Below are 16881 nucleotides of genomic sequence, written 5' to 3'. Positions count from 1 at the left end.
AGATCCTCTCAGTTCATCACTCTTTTGCAACTCTTGTTTGGCAGACCGATTTCATTTGTGTGGGATCCATAACTTACTGTTTCTTGGATTTAATCTTAAAAGCTTAACTGAAATGCTGAACGTATTTAGTTTTTCCCATACAATTTCCTAAGGGGTTTCCTCTCATAATTTTTAATTTCCGACTTCTCAGTACATTTGTACTGTCAAGTAATTAATTTCTCCCCAGGTATATTTACTTATGGCTTATTAGAGGACATGGAAACATTATGTGCAGAACAAACACACAGAAGGCTAGCAAAGGTCAGATTGTTCATAAATTCAGTTCTGTTCATTCACTTTTTAGAGGAGTCAAAATTGCCTCTTAAAATGAATTAAACCAGTATCACAAAGACTTTGCTCAAACTATTGGCAACTCCACTGAGATGTTTTATGTATTTCTGCAGTGATAATTAAAGGAAAGAAAAATATGTCTTAAAGTATTTTTTGATTTTACTTCCTGAGAGGAGCTTTGAGTCATAAGGCCTGGGGTTTACGTCTTATTTTTGCCACTTACTGTATCATTACAGATTCCCAGAACTTTAGAACTAGAAGTAATTGTATACATCTAGTTCAACTCCCTCAACCTGTTTAGCTATCAGGGGACAGAAGATATATGCAGTTTGACTCCAAGTCCATTTCTACTCTTTCTATATACTATACCATGCTCATCTTAGATAAGTCCCTTAGGCTCTTTGAGCCTCAAGGTCCTCATCTGTAAAAGGAGAATAATGATCCTTCTACTGCCTCCCTTCTGAGTTGTTAGGGAAATGTTTTGTAAATTTTTAAATCCATTCAGACTCAGATTGGAGATGAGGAAATTTTTACCTTCTAAGGCAACTTATTCCATATTTGAACTGCTCTCTACAACATTTACCCATTGTGTTCTTATTTCTGCCTTTTGGGACCAAGCACAATAAGTTTAGCCCTCTTCCCCATGGCAGCTTCTTAAGTCTGCTTCATAGTCGATTCATCATTCAACATCATCCTCATTCATCACCCTAAATCTCCTTAGTCTAGCATTCCCCATTCTTTCAATTGACTCAATATATCATGGTTTCCAGTTTCCAGACATCTGACTAACTTACCCCTGAATAGGCTGCAGCTTAACAATTCCTTCTTAAAATGTGATGCACATGACCAATCACACTACACTAGATAAAATCTGAGTAGGGTGGAATACAGGAGGCCTGTCAACTGACTTTTTGTACTATACATTTTGTAAAAACATCCCAATATCACTGATTGTTTTGAATGTTTGGTCACAGGATTGCCATATTTAATATGCAGTCCACTGAGAATTCTTTAATAACTACCATTTATGAAGCATTTTAAGATTAGCCATGCATTTTACAAATAGTACAGCCTTTTCTCCTCACAACAAACCTGGGAAGTAGGTGCTATTATTATCCCTATTTTTCAGATGAGAAAATTGAGCCAGAGAAATATTAAATGACATACCCAGGGTCATAAACCTGGATTTGAACTCAGGTCTTCCTAACTCCAGGTGCAGTACTCAATCCATTGCACCACCTAGCTGACTCTAGCTACATCTCTCAACTACTGGAATTGTGTAGTTGATTTAAAAAAAAAACAGCCTCAAATCTAAGACTTTACTTTTGGTATTAAATGTCATCTGATGGGTTCATCCCATAAAACTACCCATTGAGATCTTTTTATATTTATCAATCATGTTATATTAGTCATGCCTCATCTTTGTATTACCCAAATATTTGTTAAGCACACCATCTATGGCTCCATCCAAGTGACTGATATGCATGTTAAACAGACTATGATCAAGGATAGAGTCGTTTGGCATGTACTAGGACAAGGGTAGGAAACCTGTGGCCTCAAGGTCAGATGTGGCCCTCTAGATCCTCAAGATTCTGTAAAGAGCCACACTTGAGGTCCTAAAGGGTCACATATGGCCTTGAGGCCACAGGTTCCCCATCCCTGTTGGGAAAATTCCTTCCAAGTTCACATTAATCCAGTGATCATCATTCTGTGTCATCATTAATTAGTTAAATGTGTTATTATCCGGTCCATGTCGTTTCATCATGTACATATAAGGATATCATGATAGACTTAAATTGCTTACTGACTAAAATCCAGATATACCAGATCTATGATTAGTTTCCCATGACATTAATAAACTTATGCCAATGCATTAATTACTGCTTCTATTTCTAAATGATACAAAATATTGCTTCAATCATATGTTCTAAATTTTTTTCCAAGAACTTAAACCCTACTGACCCATAGTTTGAAGGAAATACCTTCTTCCCTTTCTGGATAACTGGGACCATATTTACTTGTTTCTATTTTAGCAGAACTTCTTCCATTCTTCACCTCTTTCCAAATAACATTGACAAAAAGTGCCTTAGCAGTCAAATCCACAGATTCTTTCCATAACCTAACATTTACTTGGTACAAATCTGGTGTCCTTAAATCACTGAGGGCTGTTAAGAATCTCATACCATATTCTTACTTAACTTGGGTTTCCATTCCCTGTTGACTAATTTTTCATAATATTTCATAAACTGAAGATCATCTTTCTTGGTAGAGAGAACAGAAGTAAAAATAGAAGTTAAGTACTGTTCTGAATAAAATTTAACAAAAGGGTAAACTGAGACAATTCTCCCAGCAAGATAACATTAACAGTGCTGTGCTACCTGTCAATAAAAGGGTTAATGGATTGCCTCCATTTATATCAAAGATCCCAAAACAAAGGACAGCTCCCCTTTTGTAGGTTTTGGTGAGTACAGAACAAAGAACAGAATGGTAGATGGCATCACGTCATAGGATTGGGGACAGCATGACTGGTTACGAAGTTGAGGCTCAGGGAACAACATGATTGGTTGGAAGTTTGATAATGGGGACTAGTAATGGCCTTCCTTCTTCTCTCATGAAACTAAGAAGTGCTCATTATTAGAGTCCAGGTACAAGATCAAAAGATAATAGAACAGCCCTTTTTGGACAGCAAACCAGACGTCCTTGAAGGATGGCTTAGTTGTGTAAAGAAACACGCATCCCCCAAGGTCAACTAAATTCCTTGAGGTAAGAAAAGATTAGTGATTAGCAGGATAGCTGGATTTCTAAATTTAACCCATTATAGACCAGCTGAATTCTGAACCAAGTTCAGAGACAGAGTCATGACATAAGCAGTTATAGGACAAAAACAAGTCATTGTAAATAGGATTAATAAGAAAATAGTACAAGATCAGTCTTAATCTTCGCAAGACTTTTTTCTTCTCTCTGTCATGTGTTATCATGGTTCTATTAACTCAAATAGTACTCCTACTATCCTTTCTTCAACTTTTGTGTCTAATATAGCTTTAAAAATTCTTTAGTTGTACTTAGAATTCACTCAAGGTCTCAAGTTGTTCTGGAATTTAGCATTCCTAACAGTCTTAAAGGATCAAGCTACTCTTTGTGATCAAAGTTACTTGCTTGTCCTTGTTTCCATTTCTGGATGTGTCTTTTGAAAACCAGAGGTGATCATTGAGTTCCCCAATCTCTTTAGAAAGTTGTTTCCTTTTCTTCCACATTAGAATTATTTGTGTTTGTATTTGAGAGCATAACATCCCTTTCAAGCCAGCATCATCTGCACTAGAAGGATTCTACCTTCTGCCATAAGAGTCTACCTTTCCTTTCTGAATTATTTGAAACCTATTTAATCAAAGTCCTGGGTCCTTCTCTGACCATACCCAGTCTTCTCTTCCTTATGATTCCCATCACCTACTACTTATGTGACCTTGGGCAAGTCACTTAACCTCCTTGGGTCTCTGTTTCCTCAACTGTAAAACAAGAAAATTGGATAAAATAATCCCCTTAAATCCCATTCAGCTTTAAGACCATGGTCTTTTGATTCTATAATAAACTCTGATATGGATTAGCTACTTCCTTCAAAGGTTCTAATCGTGCTACTTTGTTGCTTTCTCTACCTTTCTAAGGCTGAAATTACCATTAAATTAAGTCACAAATTGCTTAGCACCTGTTTTTAGCAAAGGGGAATCTCTAGATGTTCTAAATAATTGAAGTTTCTCACTTACTATATTATACCTCTATGCCAGCATTTTGGCTTACTTTTGGAACTCACTATCCAATTCCTGCTTCTGGCCGGGGGATCTATAATATAAAAGCACACTATTATTGTTTCTGTTTCTCCCTTCATTTATCTTCACTCAGATGTTCTTCATCACATTTCACTTATCTGGCCCTGAGCTTTCACACTATATTATATTTTCTTGTTGTGCAATACTACTGTGCAGTGAAGAAATACTACTTTCCTAATGAGAGTTCTTAAAGACAAATCTGCAAGTAAAGGATAAATGTATATCTCTTCTCTTTTTAACTTCACATTCTAATTTGGCTGGTGGTTTACTTCTAGACTTAAATCTATTTTAAGGCTTTAATGTGGCATGTTCAGCCAGACAAGTGGTTTGTCTCTTCCCTGTTCCTCTGTTCATGAGATGTTATAGGCTGTCTTTGAGGGTAAAAAGGGACAGTGATGATTTTTTTCATCATCCAATTAAGTTATTTGAATATTTTCATTTGTGTGTTGATTGCATCAAAAATTGTCTAAAACTTAAATGCATATGTGATGTCTGAAGTGGTCATTTCTTGAATAAGTAACATACTGTATATGGCTATATAACATTTATGGACACAGTAAAAATGAAATCATAATTGTATGTGGATTGAAATTTAATTATATTAAAACTTCTAAGTGAATATTATTTATCTTCACATCTGAATACTTCAGAGGATCTGTGTTTTTCATAATTGAAGGTCCTTCTATAGACACCAATTGTGAGCTCACCATACTTTAGTGCATAGTTTCAAGGGGTTCCTGTGGATTATATAGATCTAGCTATAGCCATAAATGTATATGTCACTGGTAGTCAAACTTCTGGTGATGATAAATCTGATTCTCCAAACTTAGGAAGACTACTCCCCTCATAACTGGCATATAGTCCACTGATATCAATGTAGAGATGGAAAGGACCTTAGAAATGATCTAATCCAAAATTTTCATTTTTACAGTGTCCAAGATCACACATTTAGTAAGTGATTCCAGTGACTCCAATGGTCCTATGATTCCAAATCCAGCCCAACTTTCCACAGTCCCAGGCTACATTGTCACACCCAGCTTCCCAACTCAGGAACTTTCACAACTTATGCCCCATTGGCATGGCCTTTCAGACCCCACAATCACCTTCATGCTATGACCAGCCAGTTAGTGAAGGAATTCTATTCATGTTTATGTCATCAACATTTGTTTTCCTTTAGAACTAAGGACATAGTAAATTTCATAGCTTAAAAAATATATTTAAATATTTATTTAAAAACACATTTAATAGTTTGGAAAATTGATATGACTAGGGAAATCACATTTTAAAATATTTACGTACTATATATTTCAGCCCAGATTGACTCCCTCAGATAAAATCAAAAGACTCTAAATGCAGTATTATGGAAATGTTTCCTTGTGTATACTTAATAACTATAATACAGCATTGTTGAGGTTTCTTTTTATTCAGTGAGGGCAACTGTATACTTTTCCTAGTCATATTTTTTCTGTTAGCTTGAGGGGCAAAACAGGAACAATGTGCTGCATGAGTTTTTTTTAACTTAGTTTTCATGTAATTTTGCTTATATGCAGTATAAAAGTGAGGAAATAGAGTCAGATAATAATGAGAGAATTTTCCAAAATTGCAGAAAATGAATATAAGAAATGAAAATGGAATTCCTGACACCACTGTCTTGCCTTCTGTTCAGGTTAATGCACTAATCCTTTGAGCATATTTGTCCCTAGCATGGAGAGTTGATGAAAAACAGCACCAATACATAGTCATGTCATCCTAAAAAGAAAACCATACCCTATCAGTTAATTCCTCATCAGTGATCCAGTTAACCTGGTTTTTTGTTGTCATCTCATTCTAAAATGCTAGAATCATTTAGCATTTTTTTCTCCAGCATGATTTAGACTTAACAAGAAAATCTTTGCATTCAATATATAATCTCATACATAACCTGTTTGTTTTCTTAACAGACTTTTCCCTTGTTTTATTGATAAAAGGAGGAGCCCTTTCTGGAACAGATAGCTATCAGTCTTTGGTCCATAAAACATTTGGCTTTTCAGGGTATCTACTCCTCTCATCTCTACAATTTTTATATCCTTTCATTGGTAAGAGAACTATGAAGTTAAATATTAACAATTATTTTCATGACTGTGACAATTCCCTCTGAAATAAATGGCATTTGAAATGAAATAGTGTTAAAGATTGTATATAGTCTATATATTGGAAAGAACAAATGTAGATATTGTTTACCTAGTTACTTTATAAAAATAATAATTCTAAGAGGAAACCTAAGACTACTATCATGTTATTTCTCTTTGCCCATATTGCCTCCTTCCCTATTCTAATGCCCTGACTTTTAAAAGTTAATCAGTTCTAGTCTGTTCCAACCTCATTGCCAGGTTCCAGGTAAGAGATTCTCTTCAGTAAGTCCAGGTCATAGCACTTGACCTGTTTCTGTATGGATGTAGAGGCTAATGTTGGACCTGTGTCAATATGTCAGACGTTATCCCTTTCATGATCCATTTCAGAAAGTAATCCCAAAGAGGACATGCTCAAAGGAACTCAGACAGGGAAACTAGAAGAAATGGAATATTCTGCTTAATTTGTTGGTCCTTTTGTTTTGCTTTCTTGAGAATCTGTGCAGAGTAAAATGAGAGTGTTACAGAAACATATGTACCAAGTACTGTGCTAAATTCTGGATCTGCTAAGGCTTAGGGATGACTAAATAAGAAGTGAAGCCAAGAAATTGAATCAAATAGTTAAAGACTGAACAGCATTTCTGTAAATTTATTGATTCATGGAAAACATTTGCAAGACTAAGAGTCTATTTGTATTTCTGTAGTTTGGCTCACTTGAAACTTACAGTAAATATTCCTTACCATGTGTAGCATCATAATGAAATGGTAATTTATTAATTGTTAATATAGAAAATCAATTCACCATGATGATACTTGGCTTGAGTGGACTGAATTTATTAAAAAGTCACTAACAAATGTATAGCATCTTCCTAATTGTTTTCATGACAAATGTAATTGGTGATTTTAACATGTCATATCAGCCATCTTATAAGTTGTAGAATGGCTGTAAATCTCAGTAGAAAAGTCAAGGATTATAAAATTTCTAGGAAAAGCCTTTCTTGCTTTTGCAAATTAGGTGATGATTTAGAATTTCTTCCCCTTTTTGCTGTTGTTGTAACTCAGTACATGTGTTCTTTAGCAGGGTCATATAGGTTGTACGTTTGTGCATATAATAATTTTAAGTGTGTTAAAAGAACTGACTACCTAAAGGTTCCTGGGGTGAATTCCCTTGTAAAGGGAAAAACTCCTTTTCTATCTTCTGACTTGAGATTTTTAAGTTTGGGATCATCTCGAATACTGGGTATGCATTTGAATTCATATCTTTTAGTTGAATAGACTAGAGAATGCCCATATTAAAGAAGTAGCCTCAGACTATTCTTCAAACTTCATACTTCAAAAGATATAAATGGAATTTTAGAAATAGTAGAAATGACAGATCTCTGACAATCAATGAATGGAATCAAAAAGGATTTTATGTTTTTCTAAGTCATGCGTGGCACATTCACAAAAAAATCATCATGTGTTGGAGCATAAAACCTCATAAACAAATGCAGAAAAGCAGAACTATTTAACACAATCTTTGTTGACTACAATGCAACAAAATCATTTTCAATAACAGGTCAGAGAAGAAATTAATTTAAATTAATTGGAGATTAACTTAATATTAAAGAACTGGTGAGTAAAAGAACAAGTCTTGGAAACAATGGAAAATATCAGAGAAAATGACAATGAGACAACATATTAAAACTTATGGGATGTAGCTAAGACAGTCTTTAGGGAAGAAATATATAACTCCAAACACTTTCATAAACAAAGGAGAGAAAAACAAATCAATGAACTGGGCATGCAACTTTTAAAAAATAGAAAAACGACAAATCAATCCCCACCTAAATGTGAAAGTAGAAATTCTGAAAATCAATGAAGTTTCACAAAATTGAAAGCAAAGAAACCAAAACAACAACAAAAAAAAAACAAAGCAAAAACCCAAAACAATTAAATGGCAGATATAGCTAGGAACTTTCTTTTTTTTTTTGAGAAGCTACTCAAGATTAAATATATGACTGATAATTGTGTCTGATATTAACCTATTATCTTTATTTTGTTTTTAGCTATGATTAGCTATAACATAATAACAGGAGACACTCTAGGCAAAGTTTTTCAAAGAATTCCTGGAGGTAAGTCCTAATGAAAGATTTTTTGATCTATTAACTACATTCATATGGTTTCTGTGTTTTATATTTGTCTTTTTAATATAGGAAAATCACCCAAGTGGTGATTTTTAGTCATTCTACAGACATGCTTACTCCTAGTAACATTCATCTTCTTTATACATCATTCATTTTATCTTTATAGATTTCTATACAATTCTTTCTCAATAAACTAAGAGCAATTTTTTTGAGATTTTTATATAGTCAAATATATCTTTTGCTCCTTTTACTATCTCTCTTCATTGATCCTAACACTGTATTCTCAGGCTCTTTTTTTTTCTTAGAGGGAGACTTAGAGATTATCTAGTCCAACCAGCCTTCTGTACCATGCATCCCAAATGCATTTTTACTAGCTACTGTTTGAACCTTTTTAGGGAATAGAAACTCACTATCTCACAAGGAAGTGAATTCTATTTAGTGGTTTTTTTTGTACTGCTATAATTGGTAGACATTTTTTCCTTATACTGAACCAAAATCTAACTCTAACCCATTGATCCTACTACATCACTTGCAAGCTACACAGAATAAAGCTAAGCACTCTTCCACAAGACTAAAAACAGCTATGGATCTATGTTCTGCTCAATTTTCTCTTCAAGCTAAACATCCCTAATCCTTTTAGTTCCTCATAGAACATTCTGGTCACATTATTCTCAGCACCTTCTACTTTGTCAAGATAACTACCAAATATCATCAAATTTAAACTTAATGAAGCAAATGTGATATGATCAATGAAGAGTATAGTGGAATTGTTACCTCCCTCCTTCCAATACAGTGTTTCTATCCTGTTTAGCTTTTGTCAACAGCTCCCCACTGTTGAGTTACGTTGAGTTTTCAGTCACCTAAAACCTCTACGTATTTATCACATGAACTACTATTTATCCAGTTCTTTCCACTCCTGTGTTGATTCTTTGAATTCCAGTTGATTGATTCTTTGAACCCTAAATGTAGTATTTCACATTTGCCTCACTAAATTTCACCTTGTTAGTTTTACTCCATTGTTTCACACTGTTAAAATTTCTATGGCTCCTGATTTTGTCATCAAAGTGGTTAACTATTTTTATCTCATTTTTATTACCCTCTGTGCTAATAAGCATGGCATGGGTCCTAAAATCATTGATTTAAAATATAGCATTATCACTAGGAAACTTCCTCAGTTTGACATCCATGTATTAATCTTGTGGATAGATTTATTTAACCAGTTTTGTGTTCACCTAATCACTGTTGTTCAGCCTTCATTTACACATGTTATCCATAAGAGGCATCATGGTATGATGCATAAAAAGCTGACTTCAGAACAAAAACATCTTGGTTCAAGTCCACCTCTTACATTTACTGCTGTGTGATCCTGGGCAAGTCAATAAAAGTACTCTCAGTTCCTAAAACAAGTTAGAGTTGAAACTATAAATTTAGAGAAAGTGCCATTTTATATTGGTTAAAGAGAATGTTCTCATAGATTTCCCTCTACGAAAGAAATCATATAGGCATGGTCTCTGTAGCACAAGAGACTGTCACATTTCTTATAGACTTTCAGATCTAATAAAATATTAAAATTATTTTAAGATACATTTCAGAAATAAGCCATAGCTAACTTTATATAGCATTTTGGTTAACCAAGTACTTTTCCTAGGAGGTAAGTAAATAGTCTCTCTGTCTTACAGATGAGAAAACCAAGGTAGCTCACCCATAGTCACACAACTTTGCTTAGTAGAGTGGTTGGCATATAATAGGCACTTAATAAATATTTTTACTTGATTGACCATATTATCATAGACAAAAAGACATTTTCAATGTATGCCTCCTCAACCCTTCCATCCAACATTTATTTATAAAATAGGTCATCTAAGCCCAGGGGTCAACAATCTACTTTGACTCCGGTGCCACTCATTAATGATGATGGGTTACAGTTGTCAGTCCTGGTGATCAAGACTCCCTTATCTGAGGGCAAGTGAAAATAGGGAAACTTTTCTGACATGGAGTACTCAGATCAAATTAGGTGAGACAAAGTCTAGGTAGATATGAGTACTGACTAAGTAGCCCATGAACTTGAAGGGGTATAAGATTAACACAGAGAAGTCAGAAAGAGTCTACTGTCCCAATGAAGTAAAGCAGCTATGAACTGCCTCTTCTATCTCAGCATTGAAGGGACACTGGGATCCATTATATAAGATTGACGGTGACTATATCAGTTCCTTAAGGAGGTGTTCAGAACAATTTTATTATAACTTGTGTTATTCATTATACTTGAAGCCTCCAAAGATTATATAAGTTCTGCTCTTTCTCAGTTAGCCATTCTCTCTTTGAGGATGGTATCAAGTCAAGGTCTCAGTGCCTTTTGAGTGACCATTGGAAATCAGGGTGATTAAATACCTGTCAAGCCAGGTAAATATGCTTAAATTTGGCCTCAGACACTAAAGAAATCACTTAACTTCTCTTTACTTCAGTTTCCTTATCTGTAAAATGGGGATAATAAAAGCACCTACCTCCCAAGGTTGTTATGAAGATCAAATGAGAATAATTATAAAGCACCTAGCACAATGTCTTATACAAAGAACTATATAAAAATTACCTATTATTAGCTATTAATATTCTTTCTGTGTTCCATGAGCTATTAAGCCACTAAAAAGTTGGTTTTTAATCACAGTAAAAATAAGGGTTAATGCCCTCCAGCTTTCCTATTTTCACTCATAAACACAGGAGAAAGGTAATTTAGAGACTAGTGGGATGAGTTCACTACTTCCTCAGGGGTAACAGGGTTTCCTATGGAATAATTCAGGTACCAAGGCCCATACTTACTAAAGGGGCAGCCATAAGCTATTTTATCTTCCCAGGAGGGTTGACATGGTTAAACTTTAGTCTGCCTTTAGGTTGTAAGCTCCTTGAGGGCAGAGACGGTCTTTTGCCCCTTTTGTATCTCTAGGACTTAATAAATGTGTATTGATTGATTGATTGATTGATTGCTTGATTGCCAGTTGCAAGAGCAGGAGTACCAAGCTAACCATCTTCTGTCTTGATCTCTAGGTCCAAAAGCTGACCATATTTGTGACTTGTCTAATGAAAATTGTGTCTCCCATGTTAGGAGGGAGCTTGCTTATTTGAAATTTCTTTTGATGATAAGGATTATTGGTTATCAGCACAGGCATATTCTATTTAGAGTCACTCAAGTGAGATCTTGTTTATATGCCACTCCACTTTGTGATGCCTCTAGAATCAAAAGTAAAACGTTAAAAGTCCTCTTTTTTCTTTCAAACTTTCTATATAGGGGTATATGCCTAGGAATAAGTAAAGCAGTAAGGATGGGGCACTGGCTCAGAAATCATAGGGTTTAGACCTGGAGGAGGCTTTGGACACAAACACTGTTCCAGAATCAACATGACTGTCCTAGAGCAACCTATACCTGTCTTTCCTAAAGCAAGGAGTCTCTCGTGGAACGTGTAAGGTTTGATAGAGAGAATGCAAAGACACACATTGGTTAAAATTCCACCTCCAACTTTTTACTAGTTATGTAAACACAACCAAATCACTGAATTTCTCTGAACTTAAGTTTTCTCGTCTCTCAGATGGAAACAATAATAATCTGTTGTTGTTCAGTTGTATCCAACTCTTCATGACTGCATTTGGAGTTTCCTTGGCAAAGAAAAAAACACTAGAGTGCTTTGCCATTTCCTTCTCAAGCTCATTTTACAGATGAGGAAATTGAGGCAGAAAGGATTAAGTCACTTGCCCAGGGTCACACAGCTAATAAATATCTGAGACCAATTTTGAATTCAGATACTCCTAACTCCTAGGGTGGGAGCTCTATCCACTACACAACCTACCTGTGCATAATACCTATAGTATCTACCTAAATTGGTGATTGTGAGGATCAAGTTAGATATTGTATGTAAAGTACTTTACTTTGCAAACCTTAAGGCATGATGTATAGAAGGGAAGCCATTGTTGCAAGTTTCTCCATATTTGTTCTTTGCTAGAATGAGCTGTTTGCTTTTTTTTAGTGAAATAAGTACTAAAACAAGATATGTGATCAAAGAGTGCTTTGCCTTTGATGGATTATCTTCGCCATCATTAAGTGTGACATGTCTAATGCTAAGTGATTTCCTTGAGCTTCTTGAGAGAGAGCCAAAAACAGAGTCCAGATTATTTTCAATAATGGTCATTACACAAAATCTATTTTTCAGGACTCCCACAATGCCAATATTTTTAGAAGGGTATTTGGAGATTGTCCATACCATTACAGGAAATCAAAGCCATAATTCTTGATGCACACCACATTAAGTATGCCCTCCTTGAAGGATGTTTTCATAGCTACATCTCAGGACCATGAAGAATTGTGTATGACTCATTTTCCAGACTCATTAAAAATAATTTATTTTAAAAGTGGATTTTCCTATGCTCATTTGGCTGAAGGGTATTGGAGAGGGAGAAGAAGCATTTATGAAGTCCCTACTATGTGTCAGGCATTGTGCTAAGTACTTTGGAAATATTATCCCACATGATTCATTATTGGTAATAGACCCCAAAATGGAAATAACTAGTAAAATACATATAATTAGTCCATAGTATGATGAATCATGGCATTCAATTTAAATGTTCCCTGAGAACCCTAAAGAGTCTTCAGTATAACACATGCGAAAAATTAGTTTTCTTTTACATATATTTATCTGTTATGCAAATGAACCTAGGTAGGGACTAAAAACTATTATCTGGATAATTCAAGTCAGTGTTTTCCCTAAAATATCCAGATAACTGAAGCCCTCTGAGGTGGCTTGAGACTTGGCTTATCTATACCATCACCTTGATTTTGTGATATAGAAGACTCAGCTTAAATGAATGAATTCATAATTCATACTTACTTTTCCCTTACTTATTATCAGCTTGCCTTAGAAGAAGCTAGATGGCACAGTGGATAGAACACGAAGACTGTAATTAAGAAGACTCAAGAACAAATCCCAACTCAGATACTTCCTGGTTATGTGACCCTGGTCAAGTCACTTAACTGCTATTGGCCTCAGTTTCCTTAACTGTGTAATAGAGATAATAACAGCACCTGTCTCACAGGATTGTTGTGAGAATCAAATGAGATAATAGTTGTAAAGCACTTGGCACTGGGCCTGGCATGTGTAGTCACTATACAAATACTTATTTCCTTTCCTTCATCTCTCCTTCCCCCTCCCCACAAATCCTACTTATTCCTAATTCTGCTGTCTGAGAACAAGATTAGCAGAACAAGTTTAACCTTTCTTTTAGCTATGACATGTCCCTCTCCCTTACCCTCCGTCTCAAGTCTTTTCTTTTCTAGGTTAAACATCCCTACTTCCTTCAACCAGTTCTCCTAAGGCACTGTCCTTCTTTAGGCACTATGCTTGTCTTCTTTAGGATGTACTCTAGCCCACCTATGTCCTTTTAGACTGCGGTGTTCAGAATTGAACCCAATACTTTAGTGTGTTCTGACAGGGCAGAGTGCACATGGACTTCAGGTCTTTTATTTTGGACATTATCTGATTCAAGTCCATTCAAATCATTATCTGATATCAAGTCTATTCAAAGTCTTTTAAGCCTTTGTTAGTGTAAGGTGGAAACGGGAAAGGGGAAGTTGTTGTCCAGTTATTTGTCAGTCATATTCAACCCTTCATGACTCTATTTGGGATTTTCTTGGCAAAGATGCTGGAGTGATTTGCCATTTCCTTCTCCAGCTCATTTTACAAATGAGGAAACTGAGGCAGGCAGGGTTAAGTGACTTGCCCAGGGTCACACAGCTAGTAAGTGAGACCAGATTTGAACTTAAGAACAGGTCTTACTTACTCTAGACCCAGTGCTATATCCACTGAGCCACCTCATTTCCTTTAAAGGTAATATACATAATTTTTCTTTAAAAAGTCCTACTTTCTTTTTTAAGAGTCTATATCATACTGAGGATTTCATTTTGTGTGCATAACTTAAGGAAATGCAAGTCATTTGAAGGAGGGAGATAATACAGCTTCAGGGATCAGGACAGGCTTCTCATAGGAGTGGCACCTGAGTCAAGACTTTTAGGACTTTAAGGTTTCTCAGAGGTGGAGGTGAAGATGAGGTGCCTTCCAGATGTGGGAAGACAGCCTCTGAAAAGGCATGGAGACAAAACATGAAATGCTCAGTCCAGGAAAGACAGGGAGCCAGTTTGATTGGAATATAAGATACAATTAGCCAGTTTGACTGAAACATAAGGTACATAAGAATAGTATGAAATAAATCTGAAAAGGTAGGCTGCAAAAATATTGTGTAAGAATTTAAAAATAATGGTAACAATAGCTAAGATTTACATAGAGCTTACTATTGCCAGGCACCGCGCAAAGTGCTTTGCAATTATTATTTCATTTAATCCTCACAATAACCCTGGGAGGTAGGAGCTGTTAATATTCCCATTTTATAGATGAGGAAATTAATGCAAACTGAGGTTAAGTAACTTGTCCAGCGTCACATAGCTAGTGTGTGAGATCAGATTTGAACTCAGGTCTTCTTGATTCCAGGTTCTGCATTCTATCCACTCTATATAAATGCCACATTACGGAGTTAGAATTTTGAACAGTTATGAATCAATGTAAATTAGAGCCCATCAGACTCATTCATATATTAGAAAGATTAGTTTGGCACTTGTATGAAGGATTGATTGAAGAAGGGAGAGATTAGAAGCAGGGAGACCAATTAGGAAGCTAATCAGATTTGACGAAGACTTGAATTAGGTTGGTGGTCATGCAAGTGAAGAGAAGGGGATGTATATGAGCCTCTCTGGGGGGGCTGAGAGGGGTTGTGATGGAAGAGTAAAGGATAAAAGGTGACTGAGTTTGTGAACAAAGCTAAGTGACCAGGATGATGGTATCCTCCACAGAAATGGCCAGAGGTCAGGTAACTTGGGAGTTGGAGAGAAATAAGTGGTTTCATTTTGTGCATGATGATTTTGAGGTATATATGGGGCATGAAAGTGTGGGCTCTGTGCCTCGCAGAACAGCCTATGATCATCAAATCAGTTTTTTGACTGTAAGACTATTGCCTCCTAATGATGTTGCAATAGAACAACAACAACAAAAAATACAACCAAACCCAGGTCATTTTTAGATAAACTTGTCTAACCCCCCTCCCCATTCTTTACTTATGCACTTGATTCTTTAACTCCAAGTATAAGACTTTATAGTTTTAGCTGTTAAATTTTACTTTATTGGATTCAGACTTTTGTTCTAGCCTTTTTCAATCAAAGGACCATTCAAGAGGCTTAAAATGAGAATTATAGATCATATATGCGTATAACTCTTGTGTCACCAAAATGTGTAACGCAAAATAACTAAATATACTTTGGAGGATTTTATTGCTTTCTTGGCTCATGGATTTTGCATCCTCTTTCACTCTACCCCTCCCCCTCCAAGCTGAGATCACAATATTATAGGTGAAAATCTTATTAGAAGAAAGAAAACAAAACAGATGCTTGCAAGAACAACTGCTAGCTCTGAGGAGTTATTGAATTTTAAATCTCCAATGTCACTTAGAGTCCTCAATATGAGGGTTTCTCTGGAAGAGGCTATCTTCACAATGACAAATCCTGTTGTCTTTGTTTGACCGGTTGCCCCAGCTGGTCAAATTTGGGGTAGGAATTGGTGGCCTTTACACCCTCCCTCTATTGTCTCTATCTTTGTCTCCATCTCTGACTCTTTGTCTCCCTGTTTCTTTCTCCCTGTCTCTATCTTTCTGTCTCTTCTCTCCTCCCCTTTCCCTCTCACTTTCCGCTTTTCACATTCTCCAACTCTGTAGCATGACTGGAGAATTTTTCAATGCACCCCACTTAGCATAAGATAAAAGTCAGACATCCAGAGCCTCCCTCATCCCTTAGATTGCAAAATTCCCTTCTCTTCTTAATTTTTTTCTTCTCCAGCTACCATCACTTAATGGTGACCCACTCATTGGCATGTATACCTACTTATAGATACGACCTACCCATTCCCAATTACTTAAACAGGAAAGGAAGAGGGAAGGAAAAAACATGCCAACACCTTTCCCCAAGTCAGATGTCCTCTATGTAAAGAAACACAGAATCATGGAGCTTCTCTGAGGATCAAATGACATAGGAGTATAGGTATTCCTAGAAGAAGAGCAGAGATGAAAATGAATCCTAATCTCACGAAGAATGATAATATAAAAAGGTCATCTTATTCCTGAAAGCATTTAATGAATCCCCTTTTCGTTGTATCTGTCTCAAAGCTAGCCATACAACTAAAAGTCAAACTACCTTTAGATTTGAAAAGCATCATTACAATTGTGATATCAATGTGTTTTCCACGTTATCTCAGGATACGAAGTTTGTGGTTGTTATCCCATGAAATTCTTCCATGCCCACTGCATGATTTCCATCTGCTGTTACGACAGGAAAAAAAACGAAACTATACATTTATTTTTTCCCAGGCAGGATGTAAAGATCTAAAAATGATGTGTTCCATGCTCTATTTCTCGTTT

At 35.8% G+C, this 16881-nt stretch overlaps 1 protein-coding gene across 8 annotated transcripts in view; it reads left to right on the top strand.

Moving 5' to 3' along the window:
* SLC38A11 (solute carrier family 38 member 11) overlaps window positions 1-16881 on the top strand; it is a 148559-nt gene that overhangs the window by 80657 nt on the left and 51021 nt on the right. For all 8 annotated transcript variants that reach the window (XM_072612183.1, XM_072612181.1, XM_072612179.1 and 5 more), the window contains 2 exons: window positions 6092-6226; window positions 8308-8373. In XM_072612183.1, the coding sequence (XP_072468284.1) occupies window positions 6092-6226; window positions 8308-8373 (201 nt within the window). The remainder of the gene's footprint in view (window positions 1-6091; window positions 6227-8307; window positions 8374-16881) is intronic.

The sequence above is a fragment of the Notamacropus eugenii genome, chromosome 5 (genome assembly GCF_028372415.1).
Source record: "Notamacropus eugenii isolate mMacEug1 chromosome 5, mMacEug1.pri_v2, whole genome shotgun sequence".
Lineage (NCBI taxonomy): Eukaryota > Metazoa > Chordata > Mammalia > Diprotodontia > Macropodidae > Notamacropus > Notamacropus eugenii.
The sequence above is the reverse complement of the archived record's forward strand: the minus strand, read 5'-3'. Positions and strand labels throughout refer to the sequence as shown.